Below are 24,128 nucleotides of genomic sequence, written 5' to 3'. Positions count from 1 at the left end.
CTATGTACATTCCACTCTGCAAAAGATTCACTCACAGGCGACAACTATACTCCCAGTCCACTTCTCTGGCATGACATTAGCCAGATGCTTGAAACCTTATCCCACAAACAACATTTGCTTTCGGGTCCGCCCGCTCCTACTGGGGTGTTGAAAATAGAGAAATACCTCTTCGCACCATCACAAACCCACCCACCACCCTTCCTCCGCCATGGACCCTTTCCATACATGGGCGTCAAGGAGGCTCGTGCTGGGAGGGGCCTCCCCACTTCTCTGCTCTTTGCGCTCTCTTCCATTCATGGAGACTCGGCTCAATGGCACAGGGGGGGGCACCAAATAAGGAAGAGGGGCGCGTCTGGAGTAGAGGCGTCAACATGTGTGGAGGAGGCCTATAAATTGGTGTCGGCCCTCTGTATTCTCTACCACACTACTGCCACTACTTCTCGAGACAGGAACATACTCTTGGTGCTGATCTGGTGAGTAGCATAATTGATGCAAGCTAACAACTTAATACACTATCTGCTGAGGAGAAGCCCACTGGACTACCTGGAGACGCAAACATGGAATTAACTTCTATTTGGAACTTTTGATATGTTTGGGGTTTTTTTAACGTTTGAATATCAGGTTTTTCCCAGTAGACTACTATGGATGGATTAGGTTACTGACAAATAGACATCAGTCTATTCCTATCCTACCTATAGTATAAGGACTATTGCAGCGTTTCTTTTTTTCCCCACTTTATCAGTAAAAGCTGGGTATTTTCACTGTTGCCCTAACCCTATTCTGGGCGACCACCATTCGGCCAAAATAGCAGATCTTGTAAGCGCATAACCATCACAATTTGACATGTTGTGTGCTTGTAGATCTGCTATATGCAGTGAAGAGATTGGGTGCAGAGGGAAAAAGGAAGGGGGCCTTGAATAGAGCCCTGGGATACTCCAGTCAACCACAGCAAGTATAGGTTTAAGTGGTTAAAGTAGGTTAGATTACTTTTACATTCTAACCATTTCTTTACAGTGAATGTGACGGGGTATAGGACGTATGTTAACGTTTGATTGCTTGCAAACAAAATGTTTGTGCTGTAAACTATCTATGATTTGAGATATGCCTACGTTGGTGATTAAGCTTATTTGCTAGAAGCATAATATTGTTAATTTCTGGGCTCATTGAGTAGCGAGTGTCCAGGTAGACAACAATCTCATCAGCTGTAGTAGGCCCCCACAAACAAGCAGGGCTTGCTTAGTGATTCCGACTGTAGCAGTCATTTTACATGTTTAAGATAATCTATACTTTGTTGTTCATATTAACTCTGTTTTAAGATTTGTGCTATACAAATAAATTAACAAAGATAATGCATCTTGTCCCAACAGAAACCTATCTGACATCATGTGTGACGATGATGAGACTACCGCTCTTGTGTGCGACAACGGCTCCGGGCTGGTGAAGGCTGGCTTTGCCGGAGATGACGCTCCTCGCGCCGTGTTCCCCTCCATCGTGGGTCGCCCCCGTCACCAGGTATGTCTTTGCACAAACTTGGCCTATGAGTGATTCAAAGTTGTTGATTTATATGTCGACGTAGGAAAAGAGTTTGATATCTCATACGAATTATAGTATGGGTCACATATTTGAGGCTTTAGATGTCCCTCTCTGGTTTGTTGTAAGACATCTCTCTTCTCTCTCCAAAGGGTGTCATGGTGGGTATGGGGCAGAAGGACTCCTACGTGGGTGATGAGGCCCAGAGCAAAAGAGGTATCCTGACCCTGAAGTACCCCATCGAGCACGGCATCATCACTAACTGGGATGATATGGAGAAGGTGAGCATCGGGGGTATATTGCACTGACGCTGCACCGAAAATAGCAGATCTACAAGCTCACAAAGCATCACACCGCAATGCGCTGTGTGTTACTTTGTAGATCTGCTATTTCTAGCTCACAACATCGTCATAGGAAGTATAAATCACGGTTAGGCCCAAGTCTTTTTTGTTGACACAGTTGTATGTCTGCACTTTGACAGACGCTACCCCACCGAAAGAAAGATATGTCAATCAGACGTCAACGAAAATAACTTCAGACTTTAGAGGAAAAGCAGGGCCATGCATTTATTATGAGTCTGATAAAAATATCACTCTGTAATATAAATCATGCTTAGAAGTCCTAGGAATCTGGCGCTCTGTAGTCAGATCCTTAGTACATTTTCCTGTGATCCTAAAGGATCATATATGGACTCATTCCATCTTGGGAATAAGGACAAGAGCTGTGAAGAACATGAATCAATAGGCGACGATTGGCTAATTTTAACCTCATGATAAGGTGCTTTATTTAGCTTTTTTGCTTATTATTGTTATTTTGCTTAATAGCCTTTCTCTGCCTCTCTCCACTCCTCAGATCTGGCATCACACCTTCTACAACGAGCTGCGTGTTGCCCCTGAAGAGCACCCCACCCTCCTCACAGAGGCCCCCCTCAACCCCAAGGCCAACAGGGAGAAGATGACCCAGATCATGTTCGAGACCTTCAACGTCCCGGCTATGTATGTGGCCATTCAGGCTGTGCTGTCTCTCTACGCCTCCGGTCGTACCACAGGTGAGACCAGATGCTCCAACTGTATGATTTATATTATTCAGGCTTGAGGCCATGGCTTTTTTGTCCACTCATCCAGAGCAGCTATAATATAAGCTGTTCTTGCATAGTCTTTATAATGCAGTGTAGTTAGTCCTAGTTAGGTCAAAGTTGTAATTTCTGCTACAATGTTAAGGAACCAAAACTCTTGTGTACTCAAACTTAACATTGAATGTTGAGTTTTATTGCATGAAAACATTTATCATCATCTCATGCAGAATCATTCATCCTAAGCAATTGGAGTACAGTTTCCTGGGCTTTAGAGTTGAATTTGATGAAGACCTATCATTATCATTCTGAACTGTTCAGAGTGAACGGAACTTGCTGCTGTCGATAGAGCTGACATAACGATGTGTCCTCTTTCAATAGGTATTGTTCTGGACTCTGGTGATGGTGTGACCCACAATGTGCCCATCTATGAGGGTTATGCTCTGCCCCACGCCATCATGCGTCTGGATCTCGCTGGTCGCGACCTCACTGACTACCTGATGAAGATTCTGACTGAGCGCGGCTATTCCTTTGTCACCACTGGTAAGTACATAACAGCTTTACTACAAACTATTTGAGCCTTTTGTTTAGTGTTTAAGGCCCCTTCATGTAATTATCCAGTATCCATGTAGCATCTACAGTATATTGCCATTTACCCACATGTACCCTAGCATCCCTATTCTGGGCATGTCATAATAAGTGAACATAGGCAAAATTGGAAAAACATACAGTATGGCAAAAACGGATGAGCCTATGGCAAAAAGGTATTGAGCATACATAAATGAGTCATGTGAAATTATTCGCTGCGTCTGTCATAAACAAAACCATTAAACACTCTTATGACCTTCCTTGACAGCTGAGCGTGAGATTGTCCGTGACATCAAGGAGAAGCTGTGCTACGTGGCTCTGGACTTTGAGAACGAGATGGCCACCGCCGCCTCTTCCTCCTCCCTGGAGAAGAGCTACGAGCTGCCCGACGGCCAGGTCATCACCATCGGCAACGAGCGTTTCCGCTGCCCCGAGACCCTGTTCCAGCCTTCCTTCATCGGTGGGTGGCTTGTGTTGTGTTTTGCACCCTGCTGCCAAACAAAACATCCTTTGAACTGAACCGAGAACAAACCCATCACACCGCATCACATCAATATATTTCTTTCCTCACAATACTTCCCTTCTTCTACCTACAGGCATGGAGTCTGCCGGTATCCATGAGACTACCTACAACAGCATCATGAAGTGTGACATCGACATCCGTAAGGACCTGTATGCCAACAACGTGCTGTCCGGTGGTACCACCATGTACCCTGGTATCGCTGACCGCATGCAGAAGGAGATCACTGCTCTGGCCCCGTCCACCATGAAGATCAAGGTGTGTGGGTTTGTCACTGCTGTGAACCAATTACTTACTGAAAGCTAGGAGGTTAATGCTATGCTAGCACAACTAGAATCACAGTAACTTTATTCACTGAGTGTTTTTGCCAATCATTTTAGAGATGCTTATTTAAGGGTCCTCTTTGATTTTTAAAGCTGCAAATCAGAACTTATTTTAATGAACAAAACATTATTTTAATGACATGAAACCTAGCATCCCTATTCTGGGGTGAACATTCTGCAAAAATGACAGATTTACAAGCTCAAAATGTGTTGCAATGCAAGAGCTTGTAGATCAGCTATTTTTGGCAGAGATATTTGTTGTATCGAGAAAAAGGAAGGGACCAAGTATATACAGGTGTATAACCTTTATTTAACCAGTAAAAATACATTGAGAAAAAGTATCTTTTGCAAGAATGCAACTTCAAACTTCAAAACGGGAACAGCTTGTGGCGAGAACTTCCGCTGTGTAATCTTTTTAAAAGTCTTAAATGAGATCAAGGAGTCTGGATTGAAGGTCGTTCCAAGCCCATGGGCCAAAATAGAATAGGCTTCTTTTGACAGCCTCAGTTCGCAAAGAGGGCACAATAGAGCACACTAGTACAGCCATGCATTTGATCTGAGGTTGAGTGAGTTACATGAAGTTAAAGATGACCAATCAGCTAGTGAATACAACATGCAATGATGGGTCCTGAATCTGAAGTGAAGCATTACAGAAAGTATAAGTTTAGCTAATATGGTGGGACAAACAAATCTATAAACAGTGTCACCATAATCTAGCTTAGACAAAACAAAGTCCAGCAATAGAATTGTATGCCTTTCATGCAGGAGACTCGGGTTCAATACCTGAGTAGGACATGGAAGTTATGGATTGCAGCTTTAAGTCTAATTTCTACTTCGTCGTGCAATGGTGTTGCTCATCGAAAATAACAGATTTTCAAGCTAGTAACGCTATGCATTGTGTACAAATCTGTTATTTACAAGACTTATTATATGTCAGACGTTATGACTAGTTTGCTGATAAAATGCTCAACGACGACAGTGAATTTCACAATGGCAAGGCTATGGCTGCTTGTTGGACAACAAACCTCCTGCCCTTTCCTCAATCTCCCTCTCTCTCTTCCCCACAGATCATCGCTCCCCCTGAGCGTAAATACTCTGTCTGGATCGGCGGTTCCATCCTGGCCTCTCTCTCCACCTTCCAGCAGATGTGGATCAGCAAGCAGGAGTACGATGAGGCCGGCCCCTCCATTGTGCACAGGAAGTGTTTCTAAACGACAACCGAATACTTTACCCAACCGAACTCTTTACATTACCTCCGCTTGCAGATATGGATCTGAGAATGATAGACGTCCAGGCAGCCTTTCCTTTATGATGATTGTTGTTTTGTTGTTGTTGTTGTTGTTGTTGTTGTTGTACAGTTTATGTTTACACACAAGTGCAATTTATTATGCTGTATGTGGTTATTCTTTTGAGAAAAATGAAATGATTTTTACATGGATATTTATTGGTTTGTAAAATAAACAAGAACCAGGACCTTAAATCCTAAGCAAGTTGTCAAGTCGTCTGTTAAGTTGGTGATTTGTGGTTCGGGCATTTGAGCTAAATGCTTAAGCAAGGTAGCCTACTTAAGCACCAGATTCTCAGTGGAGTTGCTCAATGTTCAAGTGTTCAACACCTTTATTCCTATACATAAGTATATTTCTATATATTTTGAAACGTAAAAGTCAAATATACTGTATACTGTTTTTTTTTCTTCTCTGTGTGCGTCATAGAGGTGTGCACTACGTAACTTTTTCTTCTTTTTCTACCCCGGAATTGAATCCTTTTTCCTGAGCTGACATTTTTACCATTGAGCTAATCGAGCCGGGCCTGCTTGCTCGGGGGATAAATTGAATCTTGACCATCAGGTCAAAATTCTTGTCAGATGTCTAGGCCATGTCCTTTGACACGATCTAAATGTCTCAATAGAAGAGATGGGAGACAAAATACAACCACCCCAATTGTTCTATTGTATTACTCTTACCATACAGATTGGACAAATTTAAAATGTATTCATTAAAAAAGTGACATAGTGAGGCTTTAACCACCATTGCTGTGGGGGCAGTAGCATGCCGCTTGGACACGGGGTCTGATCAGCTTCGGTCGGGTCGCCTGGAGGAGGGTGTCTGTTGCAAGACCCGAAACATCCAGTGACTCCAGGAAACCACACTGATGATGTGCATACGTTTGTGCATCAGTAGATGTTTTATGGAGTGAGTTTTTTATTTGTTAAAATGAGTGTTAAATAGCTCTATATTCTGAACCACATTGTTCAGTAACATGGGTCTCCATGTCTCTCCAGCTCTTTAGTAAACGGAAGATAAATGCCCAGGTAGGGATATCATTTTTATGCATTTTGAGAACTCATAGGATAAGGGGATAAACAAGTATAGGATAAACAAGTGAAATTGCAAAAAAAAAAGACCAGACAAAATAGGAATTGGAACACTGCAAAATTGAAGCAGATACAATTCTTACTACTAAATGATCTTTGGCATTCTCTCTTCTCATTGAATAAAATTGGTTTGACAACCTCAAAATGTATTTTCTGTTTATTAAAGGCCTGGAGAGATCAAATTAAACTCTATTTATATAGCACATTTTCAACAACCAAGGTCGAACCAAAGTGCTGAACACGAACAAATTAAAAAACAGGTAAACAGAGCAGAAGAAAACTAATTAAGGCAAAAGAAAATAATTAAAGGAAGGCAAACCAGTTAAACGAATCACAAGAATGAAACAAAACAGCATATCAAAGTATACAGCATCAAGGTATACACATGCAAGGGCATACATACATGGTCAAGCAGCATTAGAGGCCACGGAGAAAAAATGGGTCTTTAATAGAGATTTAAAGACCTCCAAGGACTGAGCAGAGCGAATGTGATGGGGAGATGGCGAGACCCTGATTAATCGGAACATATAGAGCTTTCACTTTTAAACACAAACATTTTCTTTTTACAAAAGAATATCACTTAAACTTCCTCCAAAAAAAATGCCACAATAGACGATCTAAAGCTCACAATGTTTTGCAAAGCGATATTCGTGAGCTTGTAGAGCTTGGCTATTTTCAGTGTAAAGACCTGAGGCCGATTCTACGAAAGCCTTCTACAACAGTAGTTATCATAGAATTTTTCATGCCATGGACCCCCAAAATGATATGTATTTGGCCGCGGATCTGAAAATGTTTTGTGCCAGGGACCCCTAGAAGAGTGGATTTGTCTAAATTATTGATCCAAATCTTTCAAACACACATGTTTTTCCCCCCAAAAAATAGCAGATATACAAGCTCGCAGCTGTGAGCTTGTACATCTGCTATTTTTGAGAACCGCTGTTCTAAACCACTGTTCTAAAGTTTTCTGAAAAACATGTTGCTATAGGCCTATATATATATATATATAGCTAAAATCTAAAATGACACAGATGCTTTCCCGGTGTTAATAAGTTAAAACAGTTGACGGGGGTACCTGGGACATCCTTAAAGGGGCACTTCCCCGATTCTCAACCTTGTCTTATGATTGGAGCTGGGCAAACCTGGCTAAAAAAAGGCTGCGGTTTATTAGTAATCCCCATTGATTATGTAGTCAGGTTTCTGAACTGCCCAGAGTCCACCTCTGAGACACAGAGCCAGTTGACAGAAATAGTACCATCTTATAATGAGCATTAGTCAGGACCAATCAATGATTTTTCAACCTTGTCTTCATATTATATTATAATACGAAGACAAGGTTGAAAGTCATTGAATTGCTTTTTTATAATCTAATAGGAATTTAGTTTAAATTAGACGGCTAATTAAAAATAGAACAACAATAGTGGTGCAGTGTGGCACTGTGTCATGTTAAGTTCTATATTTGGAAACTTTAAGCCGGGTTTCGAAGAAACACAGTAAAGAGATTAGGGGGCTATCCTGGAGCTCACACACACACAGCTGACGTGTGTGTGTGTGTGTGTGTGTGTGTGTGTGTGTGTGTGTGTGTGTGTGTGTGTGTGTGTGTGTGTGTGTGTGTGTGTGTGTGTGTGTGTGTGTGTGTGTGTGTGTGTGTGTGTGTGTGTGTGTGTCTAACATTTCTTTATCAATATTTCACTCCCTTCATAATTATCACTCCATCTTCACCTGTCAGTTTCTCCTTTCATATCCCTATCTTTTGCTCTCTCTCTCTCTCTCTCTCTCTCTCTCTCTCTCTCTCTCTCTCTCTCTCTCTCTCTCTCTCTCTCTCTCTCTCTCTGACACACACACACACACACACACACACACACACACACACACACACACACACACACACACACACACACACACACACACACACACACACACACACACACACACACACACACTGCAATATCAGCATCCTCTATTCCAGCATTCATTATGTGTCTACCCGGCCGACCCTGATGAAGGCCATATTGTGCCGAAAAAACTTCACTTCATAATTGCTTCATCATGAGCAACTTAATGTGTTGTTGCTCTGCCCCGGGTACCATATGTTCCTTCCTCCAATCTTCCACCTGGAAGGTAATCCCAAAAGACACCCCCCCCCTCCCCCAGTGGTGGAAAAAGTACTAAATTGTTGTACTTAAGTAAAAGTATCAATACTGCTATGTTGAAATACTCTGTTACAAGTAAAAGTCTGGTATTCAGAATTTGTTCAAAAGTACAAAAGTATTGGCATCAAAATATACTCAAAGTACCAAAAGTAAAAGTACTCATTACGCAGAATGTCCAATTTCAAGTTTTCAAAAATCTATAAAAATCTTTAGAAAATAGCAGATCTACAAGCTCACAACGTTGCATTGCGAGCTTGTAGATCTGCTATTTTCAAATAGCGAAATATAGATTAAGTGGTTAATGTATTTTTAGTAGTAATACAAATCTAAATCTAAAAAGTAACTAGAGTTTCAAATAATTATAGTGGAGTAAAAAGTACAATATTTACCTCAGAGATATAGTGGAGTAGAAGTAGAAGGATAGAAAATTGGAAATACTCCACTAAAGTTAAAAAAAAATACCTCAAAATTGTACTTAAGTACAGTAGCCTACTTGAGTAAATGTACTTAGTTACTTTCCACCCACTGCCCTCCCCCCCTTCCCGGCATCATCAACCAACCTGTGTGCGTGTGACGCAACGCACGTCTGTCTACTTATAAAGCGGGATTAGCGCTCACCCAGCAACACTCTCCTCCGCCCTCCATTCACACAACCTGCCTGCCTGCCTGACTGACTGTCTTCCAGTCGGGGATCGAAAATAGGAAGGGCTTTCTACTAATCAGGACCTAGAAGTTCAAGTGTTCTGGTTCAGGACTGAGCTTCTACTTGTAACCAGAGGTACAAAGGGCAGCATCAAGCCGGTAACACACCAAGGAGGCGGAGAGAGACCGCAGGCAGCGGAGCTATCAATGCGTTCAAAAGATATTCCGTCGAAGGAGGAATAGACGCGGGGAATAATAATATATTCCCTGCTTTCCCTTCTTTATTTTTTTGCTCCGAGGCGCCAGCATTTTCCGAATGAACCATCATGGGGGAGTGGACCATACTCGAGCGTCTCTTGGAGGCTGCTGTCCAGCAGCACTCGACTATGATCGGAAGGTAAGAGCAGAGGTGAAGTGAAAAAGTTACCTGTATGCAGGATAGTGCGCACTATAGGGACATCTGGGCACCTCGATGGAAAATTGGCTAAAATTGTCCAAAATGTAAAAAAAAAAATATATTTGAAAAATGGTAAGTAATGTAATGTATACATGATGTGAACACGCACGGTACATCATCATCAGACTTAATTGTATCCTTCAGAATCTTGTTATGCCCCAAAATGACTGGATATAGAGGTTTTGTAGCAATTGTTGAAATATTAGACCTTAATTGTCGAATGTTAAAGTATGTTCTAATCATGTATACTTTACTTTACTTAAAAACATTTTCAAAATATATTACATTTTTTTTAACCATTTTGGACAAAATAGACACTTTTGCATCGAGGTGCCCAGATGTCCCTATAGTGCCCACCTATCCTGTTACCAGTTACCTACATGATTGTGTCCTGAGCATCAGAGAGAAATAAGCCTCTGCATGCACAATGTATAACTAACGGTCACGATGGCCAATTTATGTTAAGGGAAACACATTGTGTTCATATTTCATTGTCATGTTGGAAGACACCCGGAAATGTTGTAATAAAACATTTTGAGGAATTGTTCAAACCCATTAAATGTAGAGTAATTGCTCTGTATGTGTGTGGGGAAAGCATGCTTTCATTTCAGTGCAGGCTGGTGGATTTCAGCACTGGACAGCTCCCAAGTAGCCTACTAACTGCTTTCTCTCCACTCGGGGGACCACAGCTTCGCATTGCCTAATTGAGCTAGTTTAGAACCCCTTAAACCCTATGCTATACATAGCAAACAGTACCATGAGTTGTACCTTTTTTCCCTCTACACCAAATCTCTTCACAAAAAACAAATGACGATTTGCAAGCCCTGTGATCTTGTAGATTGTCTATTTTGGGTGAATGCCCTCCAAATGCTAGGGATCAAGTGGTCAAAGATGATGCCATCAAACAGCCCCCATGCAAAGCTATAAAAAAAAAAGAAAAAAAGCACATGTCATTTTTTCAAAGATGATGCACATCAAACAGCCCCCATGCAAAGCAAAACAAAAAAAACACATGTGATTTTTGAAATCTGCTTCTTGCTTTTAGGATCCTGCTAACAGTGGTGGTGATATTCCGGATCCTCATCGTGGCGATTGTCGGTGAGACGGTCTACGATGACGAGCAGACCATGTTCGTGTGCAACACACTGCAGCCGGGCTGCAACCAGGCGTGCTACGACAAGGCGTTCCCAATCTCCCACATCAGATACTGGGTGTTTCAGATCATCATGGTGTGCTGTCCCAGCCTCTGCTTCATCACGTACTCTGTGCATCAGTCCGCCAAGAACAAGGAGCGGAGGTTCTCCACCGTCTTCCTGTCCCTGGATAAGGACCAGGACAAGGACCAGGACACGTCCAACAGCAAAAGGGTCAATGTTAACGGAGTGCTTCAGAACTCGGAGAACTTCAACAAGGACGCGGATCAGGACGATGTGAAGGACATGCCTAGCTCTTTGCTGAGGAACTCTCGGTCCAAGATGAGGCGACAGGAGGGCATCTCCCGGTTCTACATCATACAGGTGGTGTTCAGAAACGGGCTGGAGATCGGCTTTCTGGTCGGTCAATACTTCCTCTATGGATTCAACGTCCCCGCCGTGTATGAGTGCGATCGCTACCCGTGCATTAAAGATGTAGAATGCTACGTTTCCAGGCCCACCGAGAAGACTGTGTTCCTGGTGTTCATGTTCGCGGTGAGCGGCATCTGCGTGCTGCTGAACCTGGCTGAACTGAACCACCTAGGCTGGAGAAAGATTAAAGCGGCCGTCAGAGGAGTGCGGGCACGGAGGAAGTCTATTTATGAGATCCGCAACAAGGACTTACCGAGAATGAGCATGCCTAATTTTGGCCGCACTCAGTCGAGTGACTCTGCCTATGTGTAATCGCCTATGCAAAGTCCAGAATGTTCATTCATCTCTTTAAAGTGTGGAAATGGACCTGTATTGTTTATGCACACTCCAAAGTTAAATAGCAATCTGCAGGGCAGATGTATAGGATGAATGATCAATGTGGAGGGACATTTATCTCAACGACCTCGACAAGAGGGATTTGGTTGGGTATTGATTTTATTTTTTTAATTTATTTTTATTTTATGGACAACCACGACAAAGAAACCAAAATGACCAAGCGTCTTTGTCGTATTTAACGAGAACAAGGCACTGATGTAACTTTAGTGTTTTATTCATTCGTCTTATAAAGTGCTTCTTAAAAGCATACAATCATATTTGAATTTAAGTGTTTAGATGTTCCCATCCCTGTCTTCCTCTCTCTCCCCCTCTCTCTCTCCCTCTCTCTCTCTCTCTCTCTCTCTCTCTCTCTCTCTCTCTCTCTCTCTCTCTCTCTCTCTCTCTCTCTCTCTCTCTCTCTCTCTCTCTCTCTCTCTCTCTCTCTCCCCGTGTGTGTCTGCTGTTCACGTGTACACTGCGTTTGTTCTTGCACTACTAAGCCAAAACGATAGGCCTATTTATACTTGCAACAGTGATGTAATGACATTCCACTCAGACAACACTTACAGTATGCCATAGTGAAAACACACCGTCTGGTGAATTTAAATAGAACACATTCATGCAGTAAATAACTGTCATTTAGCATCTATCACATTAGTGATGTCATTGTATTGGGTTGCCTGTGCTTACACCATTGTCCTTAACCCAAGTGATCACTCATTCACTTTAGCTAACAAGCATGAGCAGCAAATGCTGCAAACACCTCAGTTCTTTATTGTATATGTTTCTTTTCGTTATAGTTCTTTTGGTTTGTTTGTTTGTTCTAGACAACCATGCGCCCATTTCTTTCATCTGTGTTGTTTTTCTCTTGTTTTTGTGTCATCAAGTGCCATATATGTACATAATGTATATTATATTATACAGTATATCTATAAAATATTACAACTTTTATCCAGAAATATGACTTCCAAGAAATGGAATGCAATCATCAAGTTTTTTTTATTTAATTGCAACACAAAAGACCAAACCTTCATGGCATAGGCTGAATCAGAGTTATTGATGGACTCCAATCTTAATCGCATAAATAAGGCATACATTTGAATTTCATTGGCAAAAAGGCAAAATCTTTCTGCCATTGGTGCTACCACTTCCAAGAGGAACTACTCAATTAACTACTTTCAACCTGGCATCCATATTTTGGGCAAGTCATTAGGCAGAAAAAAAAATGTCATAAGTAGAAGAAATAGCAATACAAGCTCACAATGCATCATGAGCTTGTAGATCAGCTATTTTCGCTATTTGCCATATGACCAAGTATATACTGGAGGGCTTAAGTGGTGTGACTGTAAAACAACACTGACATGGGTCTATAATAAAAATGGATATCATATAAATGAGACACTAAAGGTGTGCAGTTAATTCTTCAAAATCCCAGCAAGTCTCTGATTGTTTAAAGCACAGAACTGGAAGCAGAATGACAGTTCTGCACTTTGGACCAGAACCATAATTCTAATTCTGGATCATTTCTACACTCCTGTGGTTGACTGTTTCATAAAACCTGTAGCGTACTTAATAGTCACAAAGCAAAAACAAGCCACTCTTATTTTGAAATAAGATTTTTTTCCTTCCCCATAGGCCAATTTGTCATATTCTTTATGGATTCAAAGATTTTAATGTCCAAACAATCTTGCCCATTGGCTTTGTTAGCCCACGTCTTTGAATCAACATGGAATCTTCTTCTTTTTCCACTTTTTTCACCCCCATTTAGGAACCATAGACGTCGTAAACCACAGCATCTTTGAGCCTCTGTCAGCCCAAGGCCAGTGTGCTGGCACACAGTAGTCTGCACACTGTAAAAGTAACTTGCTCCCAGTCAATGGTTTATTATAAATAATAAACTATTGACTGGAAGCAATTTACTGTACCTCTACAGTGTGTGGACTCTATTTATTTTGACTAGCCTTAATCAATTTGTCCTGCACCTGCTTTATAGTGGATGTGCTCTTTTTCTTTAACATCTTTTTAAACCTTTCACACACCTTCAGCACGGGTGGCGTGTGTGTGTGTGTGTGTGTGTGTGTGTGTGTGTGTGTGTGTGTGTGTGTGTGTGTGTGTGTGGGTGTGGGTGTGGTATCCTATCAGATTAGGTCATGGTTAACCAGCAGAGGTCGACTGCAAGGTCACAGAGCATTGCATGGTCAAACAGGAAAAGCATATTTATGAGTGTGTGTGTATACGTGCTGAGGGGATACAGTATGTCCATGTGGGTGTCTATCTATAAAAGTGTGGTTGTGTGTGTGAGATCACACACAAGCATAATTATTCAATTGTGTGCGTGTGTGTGTGTGTTCGCACCTGTGGGATTCCTTGCATACGCATGTGCATGTGTGAGTGTGTAGGACATGTGACACACAGGGGACAGTGGTACAGCGGTGTGGGTGGCCAGGAAATGCTGCCAAGAGCATGACTCTGCAACTCCAGGTGAAAAAAAATCGAAGACCTAAGGCCCTGGAATATCAATCTCAAATTCAGCTGGGAGTTTACTTTCTCCCCTCAGACACAGAAAGAAGCTGCGCTGGCTGCCTCTTTCTCTCTCTCTGTAACTATAAATATCATCTGGGATGCTTTTATCCAAAGGACCGACATCTACGCATAGGTAACGAATTCCATATACCTGTCGGTTTTTGTCACTCTCTCACCACAAGTAACAGAACCCTCTAAAGTCTGATTTATACGTGGGTTAGCTGAAAATAGACGATTTACAAGCTCACAAGCTCATGTGGCTTGTGAAGAATGCGTCCAATATTCATTTCAGCAACTATAGGGCAAAGGAATCGGTCATAATCTTTGCTCATGGTCACTTCTCTATTGGATTTAGGAGACTAATGCCCTGCTTCTCGTCTCCTAAAGCCATGTGACACAGATACAGGAAATCAATCAAACATGGTGTGTCTTGGTTTCATCCTCTCCATCTTTGGCAACGCGAACTGTTGTGGGCTTGTAAATCTGCTATTTTCGGTGCACGACACCAACGAGCAACTAAGTATAAATCCCCCTGTAATTAGCCAGTGTTGGTTCCATGTTCTCCCCAGTTGAACCCCATAGTTAAGTGCACAATGCACACAGTACACCCTGCCCTCGGTGCTGCCTTCACAAGTACGGCACGTGACGCTACCCGTCTCCTCTTGACACCAAGCTTTAATGCAATTCATCCAGCTCTCGAAACATGAATACTAATTCCCACGCCTTGGTGAAGTGGGACCGGGGAGGGGGAGCGGTTAGCGATTAAAAAGCCACAGATGAATATGACAGGGTGAGAGAATTAACTGAGGAGAGAAACAGTAGTCTTTGCAGCTTAGGCATATAGGCCCGCGCGGGAAGATTGGATTATAGGTTTCTAATATTTCCCTTTGTAACCTTCACGAGAGGTTCTCTGATAACACACCGCCGGGTCAGAGTATGGTAACAGTAGTTTCTTCTATAAATAGCCCCCAGCCAGTGAGTCAGCCACTGACTGAACTTCTTTTCTCCGTGCAGCTTAATACTGAGCATCGTCTGCTTGTACATTACCAACAATGTGCGATTTAGAATGCTGTGGATTCATTCTGCCAATCTGTCCAGTACTGTTTTGTATTGTTTTTTTTCTGTTTTGTTTTGATTTGATTGGATTGGATGTAGCTACACATAGGTGCAGGTATAAGTATAAGATTACCTACTTGCTGCTTCTGCTTTTGAAAAAGATTTGATTATGTTCAGATGAACAGTATAATACTATGTTGTGTGCTGTTATCTGTTTAATCCCCAAGCCAGAGACGGCAATGGATAATAAAATCTGTTATTTTAATTTATTCTGTTGTATTGTTTTCTGTCCATTCCACACGTCATATCACATACAGCTTGTGTGTGTGTGTGTGTGTGTGTGTGTGTGTGTGTGTGTGTGTGTGTGTGTGTGTGTGTGTGTGTGTGTGTGTGTGTGTGTGTGTGTGTGTGTGTGTGTGTGTGTGTGTGTGTGTGTGTGTGTGTGTGTGTGTGTGTGTGTGTGTGTGTGTGTGTGTGTGTGTGTGTGTGTGTGTGTGTGTGTGTGTGTGTCCTTATCCAGAGTATTTATTTGACTCTGAGAGTATAAAAATATAAACATAGACCTTTAACGGTCTGGTCTGTATGTGTACACATACAAACCAGACAGTGCCACTCAGAGCTCCTTCAGTTACTGTACATAGCCGCTCCTCATAAATATTCATATTCCAGTGGCAAACAGTCTTCTCCTATGATCAATGGGCTGTGTTTCAAACAAGCCTTGGAGGATAATGTCTGGATTGACTGCTTTAACTACACTATTGACCTTGTGCACTTTTCCTTAACCATGGAGTTATTTGTCAATACAAGCAGTCTTTACTCACCTTTATGCCTCATGTATTATTAATTTATTCAAGGTTAGGACCCGCTTTAGCTAACACCATGACATTAGCTAGGGTCCAGTCTGGGATCTCTACAATTGTGAGTATATTGTATAAAATAATGAGACAACATGACAACCGGTTACATATAAATATATATATCTATGCTGTCGAGCAGAAACCAGCTATGTCCAAAATATTAACTTTTCAGGAAATGAATTTGTTTTAGAACAATGCAATACTTCCTCAAGTGGAGTTAGGAGGTTTTTGACCATTAATATGGAGATAGGGTTTCATTCCGTCTGACTTTGTCATTCTAATCAATGGGGAACAAACCACCTACTGTAACTCAACAAGTTTGAGTTAGGTGGTTTGTCCGACAGTTTGAGGATCCAATGGAGTTGGGAGGTTTAGTCAGAAGCACTTTTAATGCGTTTCATTGGTTCAATATTTTTTGTAAAACCCACACACAGACGTAAAGGGTGTTCAATAGCACTTATTTATTTAAAAAAATGCAAGTTGAAAAATTGAGTTGGCTGCGACGATATGGTGTTTACTGTTTTCTTATATAGTCCAAACTGCATTTACATTGTCAGCTCATATGAAGGAGGAGCGGTTCTCTGTCTGGTCAACTTCATCTCTGATGGGGACTCAGTCCTGTTTCTGTTCACACTATAGTTAGTTCATTGTTAGGGTTGGCACAGGCGTTCTGTCTACAACAACCCTAGAGGAATAAAATACAATGACAAAGGATGAACCTGGAGCGCTTTGCGTTCACAATGCGCAGTGTTAAGCGCAACACAATGCAGACCATCCATCGACTGAATCCTGGTCTGAGTCCACTTAAGAGGCTGAAAACACCGATTGCGAAAACACCAATATTCCATGATCAATTCATTAAACCAGTTGACATTTCAGTTTACATTGCATTTATAATTTTTTCAAAGGTTGTAATCAACAGCAATGTGAAGTAAACTTTTTTCACATGAAGCTCTTGATCTTTGCTGGCATTGGTATTCTAGAGGCTAGGCGAGGAGGCCTGTCAAAAGATCACAGAGTGGAAGTATTAATATTTGCAGTGAAAGTGACATCCATCCTCAGTGACTATTGACTATATGTCTTTGAGCAAGGCACTCAACCCTGGCACCGTCAGTGGATGATCCGCCCCGGTGTGAATGGATGTAACTGAAAACATTAAGAGCATTTCTTGCAGAAGAACAGCATGCATGCTCATTCAACCTGAAGGAAGATTAAGAAAGGATGTCAACAACTCTCTCTCCCTCATCCGTTTTTTGCTGTCACTGCACCTTTTACCATCTAACAAAGCAGAAGCCTCATGGCAGAAAATACGAACTGAACCGGGTTCTTCATCAAAGGATGTTTTCACTGGCCTCTTATCCAGCATCATTATGAGCCACACAGGGAAATAGAATGGTAGCATTTATAGGCTTCCATACGATCAGCATCTAATTTCCTCAGGTAGACATACATCAAAGAGAGCAGCATTATCCCTCCTTCCAGAGTGATGGGTGTATCTTCCTGCACTGTACCTGTCCATCCCCTTCCAGGAGGGATGAGAGAGGCTCATCCTCTCGTCTGGAGCAGATTAAGGCTTCAAAGGCCCCATCCGGCCATGGGGAACAGGAGCAGGGCCCTTCTGATGTTGAGTGCTTCTGTGATGTGGTCAAATGTACGATATAAGCAGAAGACAGGAGGGAAGAAAACACTCACAGCGTTAAAAAGGCATCAATTCATATTTATGAGAAGGCTTTTTATTTTGTGACTAAGAATAGAATCCTAGGTCAGAATGGTGTAGTAGGGGTTGTGCTCGGCCACTGGGTCAGGACCCGAAACTGCGTGGCAAGAATCTACCGTGGGTTGTTTGTTCTAAGTAAGGCACTGAATCAATACGGTACGAAAATAACCTTGCAAATCCTATGTTAAAATGTACTTAAGGGAAGACCAGGCTGGCGGACGGGCCATCAGACCATGTTGTCACACTCATGTCACTATGACCCAGCCATAACCATATAAGGAGTTCCCAAGATTGATGTACAAAGAAAATTCTCACACACACACACACACACACACACACACACACACACACACACACACACACACACACACACACACACACACACACACACACACACACACACACACACACACACACACACACACACACACACACACACACAATGATGTGAAATGATGTTGAATTATCTACAGACTGACAAGTAAAAAAAGAAACAAATTCAACCAAATGCATCTTTTGCAGTATATTGTCTTTGTGCTTCCTGCATAGATCAGTGAAGAGAATAAATGCTGGACTTGACACAAACAGCTTTAGACAGAGAAATGTGCATGAAAAGAAAACATGTGTGGTTTGTGGTCTATTGTATCATTACATATCACAGTGATTATTTCATTGAACAAGGCACATTCAAAACTAAGCAAGGCACACCACACCAGAAAAACAGTAATACCGGTATATTTTAAATTACATTAAATATATTCACACCCATTCTTTTGAGAGACAGGACAGGCAACCTTGCCAGCTCGTATCATGTACCTGCATGTTGGAGCTCTCATATGGTCCTTGACTTTTGGACCATAACTTTCCACTGGGTACAATGACGTGTCCAATGTTTGTTTGTAAAGTGGGAGACTATATATGACAACTGCAGCTATAGTGACTCACAGTTTCAGAATGAAGGGTTCTGGGGCTTTGCTTGTTCTTCTGTTCTCTCTGACCAACGCTGGGGCTCAGGAAGGGGGAGATACCCCAACACCTAACATTTGGGATGAGCTAAAAGATCTAAGAAACATGGTGCATCGCCTTATTAAATTCACAAACTCCGTCACAAGAATACTCATAGTGCTGCCCTCACATACTACAGTATGCTTCTAGTTCATGTTAAATGCTTTGTTTTTAAAGCATCTTTGAGTAGAAAAGCACTCTATAAGTTTGTTTTATTATTTTTATTATTATTATTTAAATCCTGCCTCCAACAGAAAATAGCAACAGTTCATTTTTACAACTTTGCTTGCTGAAGCTGATACAGTAATTGGATGTATGTTGCTATACTGCACTACATTTGATTGGTACCGTATATTGGTATATTATGCTCTTATAATATTATAAACAGTTTGATTGTGCTCCTGTGTTGACAGACAAACCAAAGGTGGCCTTCTCTGTTGGTTTGACTAATTCTGGAACAGTTGGAGCGTTTAATGTTGACACCACTCTGGTCTACACAAAGGTCTTCACTAACATCGGCAAGGCATACAATCCAATTACAGGTACTGTGGGTGGTGATTAAGTCATGTCAATGAACAGAATCAAGCTTTCAACAACTAATGCCACTACTTACATATATATCAGGCTATATTAGACCAAAAAATATGTGTATTTCTTTTCCCTCTATACACCAAAAATAGCCGATCTAGGTAAGGAGCCCGTCGCACTGCCTTGTGAGCTTGTAGATTGGCATTTTTTGGCCAATGCTCCCCCCAGAATATGGATGCCATAGTTCAAGGGGTTAATGCTAGTGCTACCAAAGTGTTACCATGATCGAAGCATGACATTTTCAACCATATGGTAGGATTCACTCAGCTGTATTAAATGTGTTATGACGTGTGTGTGTGTGTGTGTGTGTGTGTGTGTGTGTGTGTGTGTGTGTGTGTGTGTGTGTGTGTGTGTGTGCGTGCGTGTTCTCTCATGTCTCTCAGGTGTCTTCACAGCAAGCATGAAAGGAGTTTATCTCTTCAGATTTACTGCATCTAGCGCTCCATCACATACGATATATATCCAACTGTATAAAAATGGCCAGAGACTCATTGACATGCAGGGATACAATAATATTGGTGGACATTATCAGTATGTATCTAATGGAATCATTGTAGAGCTGGAAGAGGGGGACGTAGTTTTCATGCGTTTACCTGCTGGGACGAGGCTCTATGATAACCAAGGCAACTTCAACATGTTCAGTGGTTTTTTGGTCTATCCAATGTAACACTGGTATTGGTACCATACCATCACTTTAAAGAGATGAGTGTCTGGTAGGCCCCCATAATTCTTTCATTCATCCTGTCAATAAATGCATTTTCAAAAGTAGTGTTGTCTGTCTATTGTATGTTTTGCTGATTATTTTAAAGACTATAATAGAATAGAATATCTAGAAGGCCCAGTGATGATGTGTTCCATGTTATGGCACATGTTGTATGTGAGAAAAACAACATCCATGTGTATCACAGAATATTCAATAACTGGACTATAAGAAGCGTTCAGGTTGTTGACTCATCCAGTTGATGCCCCTATCACATGAGTAAATTGTTTTTTATGGCGTGGCTCTGTAGGAGGCTATTTTACAACAATAATAATCTAAGAGAATACCAGCGCTCACGGAACTGTCCTTTAAGGCACTTTTATTTATCATCAGTTGGCATGGTGGTACACTGCAGAACAGGGAGAATAACGTATGTGATTTGGCATCATGCCTTCATCAGTGTTCTGTAGGGGCTAGCCATCTATAATATGATTTGTCAGTGTTTGTCCGGAGCTTTTTCCACATGTTTAAACTTTTTGAAATATTTAACTTTAATTGTAAGTCAATGTGGCTCGAATCAGTCTGAAACCTTGCCTAAATTGGGAGTCATACGTCAGAGACGCCATGTTCTACCCACTGAGCACGGAATCCAGGGCAGTGTTAATTGTGCCGTGTTATTTTTGCTTAAATTGTTACCATGTCGTACCTGTACCTTTTGCTGGCCTAGCATACATCACTTTAATGATCAGAGCCGGCATGGGGACAGTGCCCATGATATTAAACATTTATGGAGTCATACTGCTGGCAGGGAACAGGAATTAGAGCGGCAGCCATTAAAAAGCCCTCTCACCCTGTGTCTGTCCTGGTACACACTCCGACTGCAGCCCATCCTTTCTGCAGACACTACTGAACTGAAAGACAAATTGTAACACAAAGCTGCACTCAAACATCTAGCATTCTATCCACCCTTCTAATGGCTGAAATGGGAAGAAGATTATTATTTTTCTGAAGCCGTGTAATAATGCAGCATGCATTCATGCAAGAAAAAAGGAATTATTACAATGGCTATTATCTTTATGCCTTATAGTTCTACGCCAGTGTCTCACATCATAGCTGATCATAGCTGATCTACAAGTTCACAACTGTGTTGTCAGCTTGCAGATCTGCTATTTTCAGTGCAAGACACCAGTGAGGAACCAAGTATTTTGGGCATAGACAGTGATGATAAATGGCATCTCTCAAAGAAGTCAAACATGATCACCTCAGCCTGTCTGACATAACAAATACTGTCATCTGCACTCTCACTAGTCTCTGCGTCTGATGTGAACATGTCTCTGTGGTGTTAGCTGTTAGGCTTTTATTGTGATAGAGCTAACAGGATGATGAGACCGGATGTTGATGTACGAATGCTCATTCTACTACCAAATGACATGGAAAGTACAAGTGTTAATAAAGTAACCAACATGCTCTAAACCGTCTGTATTACTTTGCGCTTACCACGACATGGTGTCAGAACGTGGGCAGCGGTAAAGAGCTAGTTTGAAGTTGGAGAGACAGTTTTTTTTGTTTTTTTGAAAAGTTAACGTCTGCTAGCGGCGAGATGGAAGGCGACGCACCGGCAGCACAGCCTGTACAACCTCCCCAGCTACAGGCTAATGCTAACGTTCCTCCGAGCGCTACGTTCAACATCCAACCACCTGAAGCATTCGACTTTGCAAAGCCTCAGGACTGGGAGCGATGGATACGCAGGTTCGAGAGATTCAGACTGGCCAGCAACCTCCATCTTAGCACAGAAGCTAACCAGGTGAACACGCTGATCTACTGCATGGGGGATGAAGCAGACGACATCCTACGCGGTCATGATTTGTCCGACGCACAGAGACAGCAGTACACTTCGGTAAAAGCCACACTTGAAACGTACTTTGTGCCTAGAAAGAACGTGATATATGAGAGGGCAAGATTCAATCAGAGAATGCAGCAACCAAACGAGGCTGTAGACGCTTTCATTACTGCATTGTATGCCCTAGCAGAAAACTGCAAATACGGAGCACTCCGCGACGAGCTAATAAGAGACCGGCTCGTAGTGGGGTTGAGAGACACCAGTCTAGCCGAGAGGATGCAGCTAGACAAGGATTTGACGCTCGAAAAAGCAGTCAATATGGCCAGACAGTCCGAAGTGATTAAAAGGCAGCAAACAGACCTCAGAGGAGGGAGTAGAATGGACATTGATGCAGTAACAAAAGGCAGAAGACAAAAACCATTCACCCCAAAGTCCCCTCATCAACCAATGCACCCATCAACAAAACCACAGCCATCATCTGATCGCCAGTCATGCTACAGATGTGGAAAGTCCCCTGGTCATGCAAATGCACAGTGCCCAGCCAGAGAGGTAACATGTCATGCATGTGGAAAGAGAGGTCATTACAGTAAAGTATGTAGATCTACCAAAGCAGTACATGCGGTAGAAACAGAAAGTTGCTATGATGATGATGATGACACTCCCTTGTTCCTAGGCTCAGTAGATGCAGGTTTAGACCCATGGTATGCTGATTTGACTATAAGGGACCATAAGGTCAGGTTTAAGATAGACACAGGAGCTGATGTCTCAGTTATTCCAGCCCAGACCTACTATAGACAAAAAAGACAGTTCGGATCTATCCCAATCAGAAACCATGGATGGACAGCGGAGTACGTGCACATCTGCATGAACGGGACGCTGGTTTCAAATCTGGCGACGTGGAAACGCGCAACACGACGCGCGCGGCCCTAAACAGCGCCATCAGGAAGGCGAAAAAGGCCTACACAAAAAAGATGCAAGACAAACTCAGCAGTGGCGACATCAGGAGCACATGGCAGGCAGTACACACCTTGACAGACTGCAAAACAAGAACCAGAAGCGAGGTGAACCCGCCTGCCTCCCTCCCCAACGAACTGAACACTTTCTACGGCCGGTTTGAGATCAGCTCCAACCGCGGCAGCCAAGCGGGGCCATCAGCAGCACCAGCAGAGGAGAACCCTCCTCTAACCATCTCGGAGAGAGAAGTGCGTACAGCCTTCACACGGGTCAACATCCACAAGGCAGCCGGACCTGATGGGATTCCAGGCCGGGTCCTTAAGACATGTGCAGACCAGCTGGCGGGTGTCTTCGCTGACATCTTTAACCTCTCCCTCTCCCTGGCTGTGGTCCCTGCAGGGTTCAAAATGTCAACCATTGTGCCCATTCCCAAAAAGGCCAAAGTGACATGCCTGAACGACTGGAGACCTGTTGCTCTCACCCCGATCGTCAGCAAGTGTTTCGAGAAACTGGTGAGGGAATACATCAGCTCCACGCTACCTGCCTCGCTGGATCCGTGGCAGTATGCATACCGCAAAAACAGATCCACCGACGACGCTATTGCCATGGCTCTCCACACCGTCCTCTCGCACATGGACAACAAGCTGCTGAAGGACAAATATGTACGTATGCTGTTCGTGGACTACAGCTCAGCATTCAACACCATTGTCCCAGCAATACTTGACAAAAAGCTCAGACACCTAGGGCTACACCCAAGCATGTGCGACTGGATACAGGACTTCTTGTCCAACCGACATCAGGTGGTGAGAATGGGCAGCATCACATCCGACCCCCTGACCCTCAACACCGGAGCACCCCAGGGATGCGTGCTGAGCCCTCTCCTCTACTCCCTGTACACGTATGACTGCATAGCCACACATGTCTCCAACACCATCATAAAGTACGCGGACGACACGACAGTGATAGGCCGAATCGTCAACAACGACGAGTCTGACTACAGAGAGGAGATCAAATCACTGGCACACTGGTGTCGTGAGAACAACCTCTCTCTTAACGTCGACAAGACCAAAGAACTGATCGTGGACTTCAGGAGGCCGCGGAGAGACCATGCGCCCATCCTCATCGACGGTGCTGCAGTGGAAAGGGTCAGCGAGTTCAAGTTCCTCGGAGTACACATCGAGGAGGACCTCAAATGGGAGACGCACTCCACACACGTGAGGAAAAAGGCTCAGCAGCGACTGTACTGGCTCCGCCGCCTGAAGAAGCTCGGAGTAGGACGTCGCATCCTCAGG

At 42.8% G+C, this 24,128-nt stretch overlaps 2 protein-coding genes across 2 annotated transcripts; both read left to right on the top strand.

Moving 5' to 3' along the window:
* The first annotated feature begins 424 nt into the window (after positions 1 to 424).
* actc2 (actin, alpha, cardiac muscle 2) lies at positions 425 to 5,519 on the top strand. The gene is made up of 8 exons (XM_080453878.1): positions 425 to 473; positions 1,368 to 1,512; positions 1,683 to 1,811; positions 2,383 to 2,578; positions 2,984 to 3,145; positions 3,459 to 3,650; positions 3,787 to 3,968; positions 5,101 to 5,519. The coding sequence occupies exons 2-8, from the start codon at positions 1,384 to 1,386 to the stop codon at positions 5,242 to 5,244; spliced, it is 1,134 nt and encodes a 377-aa protein (XP_080310004.1). The 5' UTR covers positions 425 to 473; positions 1,368 to 1,383; the 3' UTR covers positions 5,245 to 5,519.
* Positions 5,520 to 9,310: 3,791 nt separating this feature from the next.
* Positions 9,311 to 12,354, top strand: gjd2b (gap junction protein delta 2b). The gene is made up of 2 exons (XM_080453239.1): positions 9,311 to 9,596; positions 10,702 to 12,354. Exons 1-2 carry the CDS (start codon positions 9,526 to 9,528, stop codon positions 11,531 to 11,533), a joined length of 903 nt encoding a protein of 300 aa, XP_080309365.1. The 5' UTR covers positions 9,311 to 9,525; the 3' UTR covers positions 11,534 to 12,354.
* Positions 12,355 to 24,128: the final 11,774 nt, after the last annotated feature.

This window comes from Gymnoscopelus braueri, assembly GCF_963280865.1.
Source record: "Gymnoscopelus braueri genome assembly, chromosome: 16".
Lineage (NCBI taxonomy): Eukaryota > Metazoa > Chordata > Actinopteri > Myctophiformes > Myctophidae > Gymnoscopelus > Gymnoscopelus braueri.
The sequence above is the reverse complement of the archived record's forward strand: the minus strand, read 5'-3'. Positions and strand labels throughout refer to the sequence as shown.

Bases quoted from the DNA above. Each gene is read 5' to 3' on its own strand.
- actc2 (XM_080453878.1), top strand. From the start codon at position 1,384: ATGTGTGACGATGATGAGACTACCGCTCTTGTGTGCGACAACGGCTCC. The intron at 1,812-2,382 runs GTGAGCATCGGG...TCCACTCCTCAG, and splicing joins ACTGGGATGATATGGAGAAG to ATCTGGCATCACACCTTCTA. The intron at 2,579-2,983 runs GTGAGACCAGAT...CTCTTTCAATAG, and splicing joins CGCCTCCGGTCGTACCACAG to GTATTGTTCTGGACTCTGGT.
- gjd2b (XM_080453239.1), top strand. From the start codon at position 9,526: ATGGGGGAGTGGACCATACTCGAGCGTCTCTTGGAGGCTGCTGTCCAG. The intron at 9,597-10,701 runs GTAAGAGCAGAG...TCTTGCTTTTAG, and splicing joins CACTCGACTATGATCGGAAG to GATCCTGCTAACAGTGGTGG.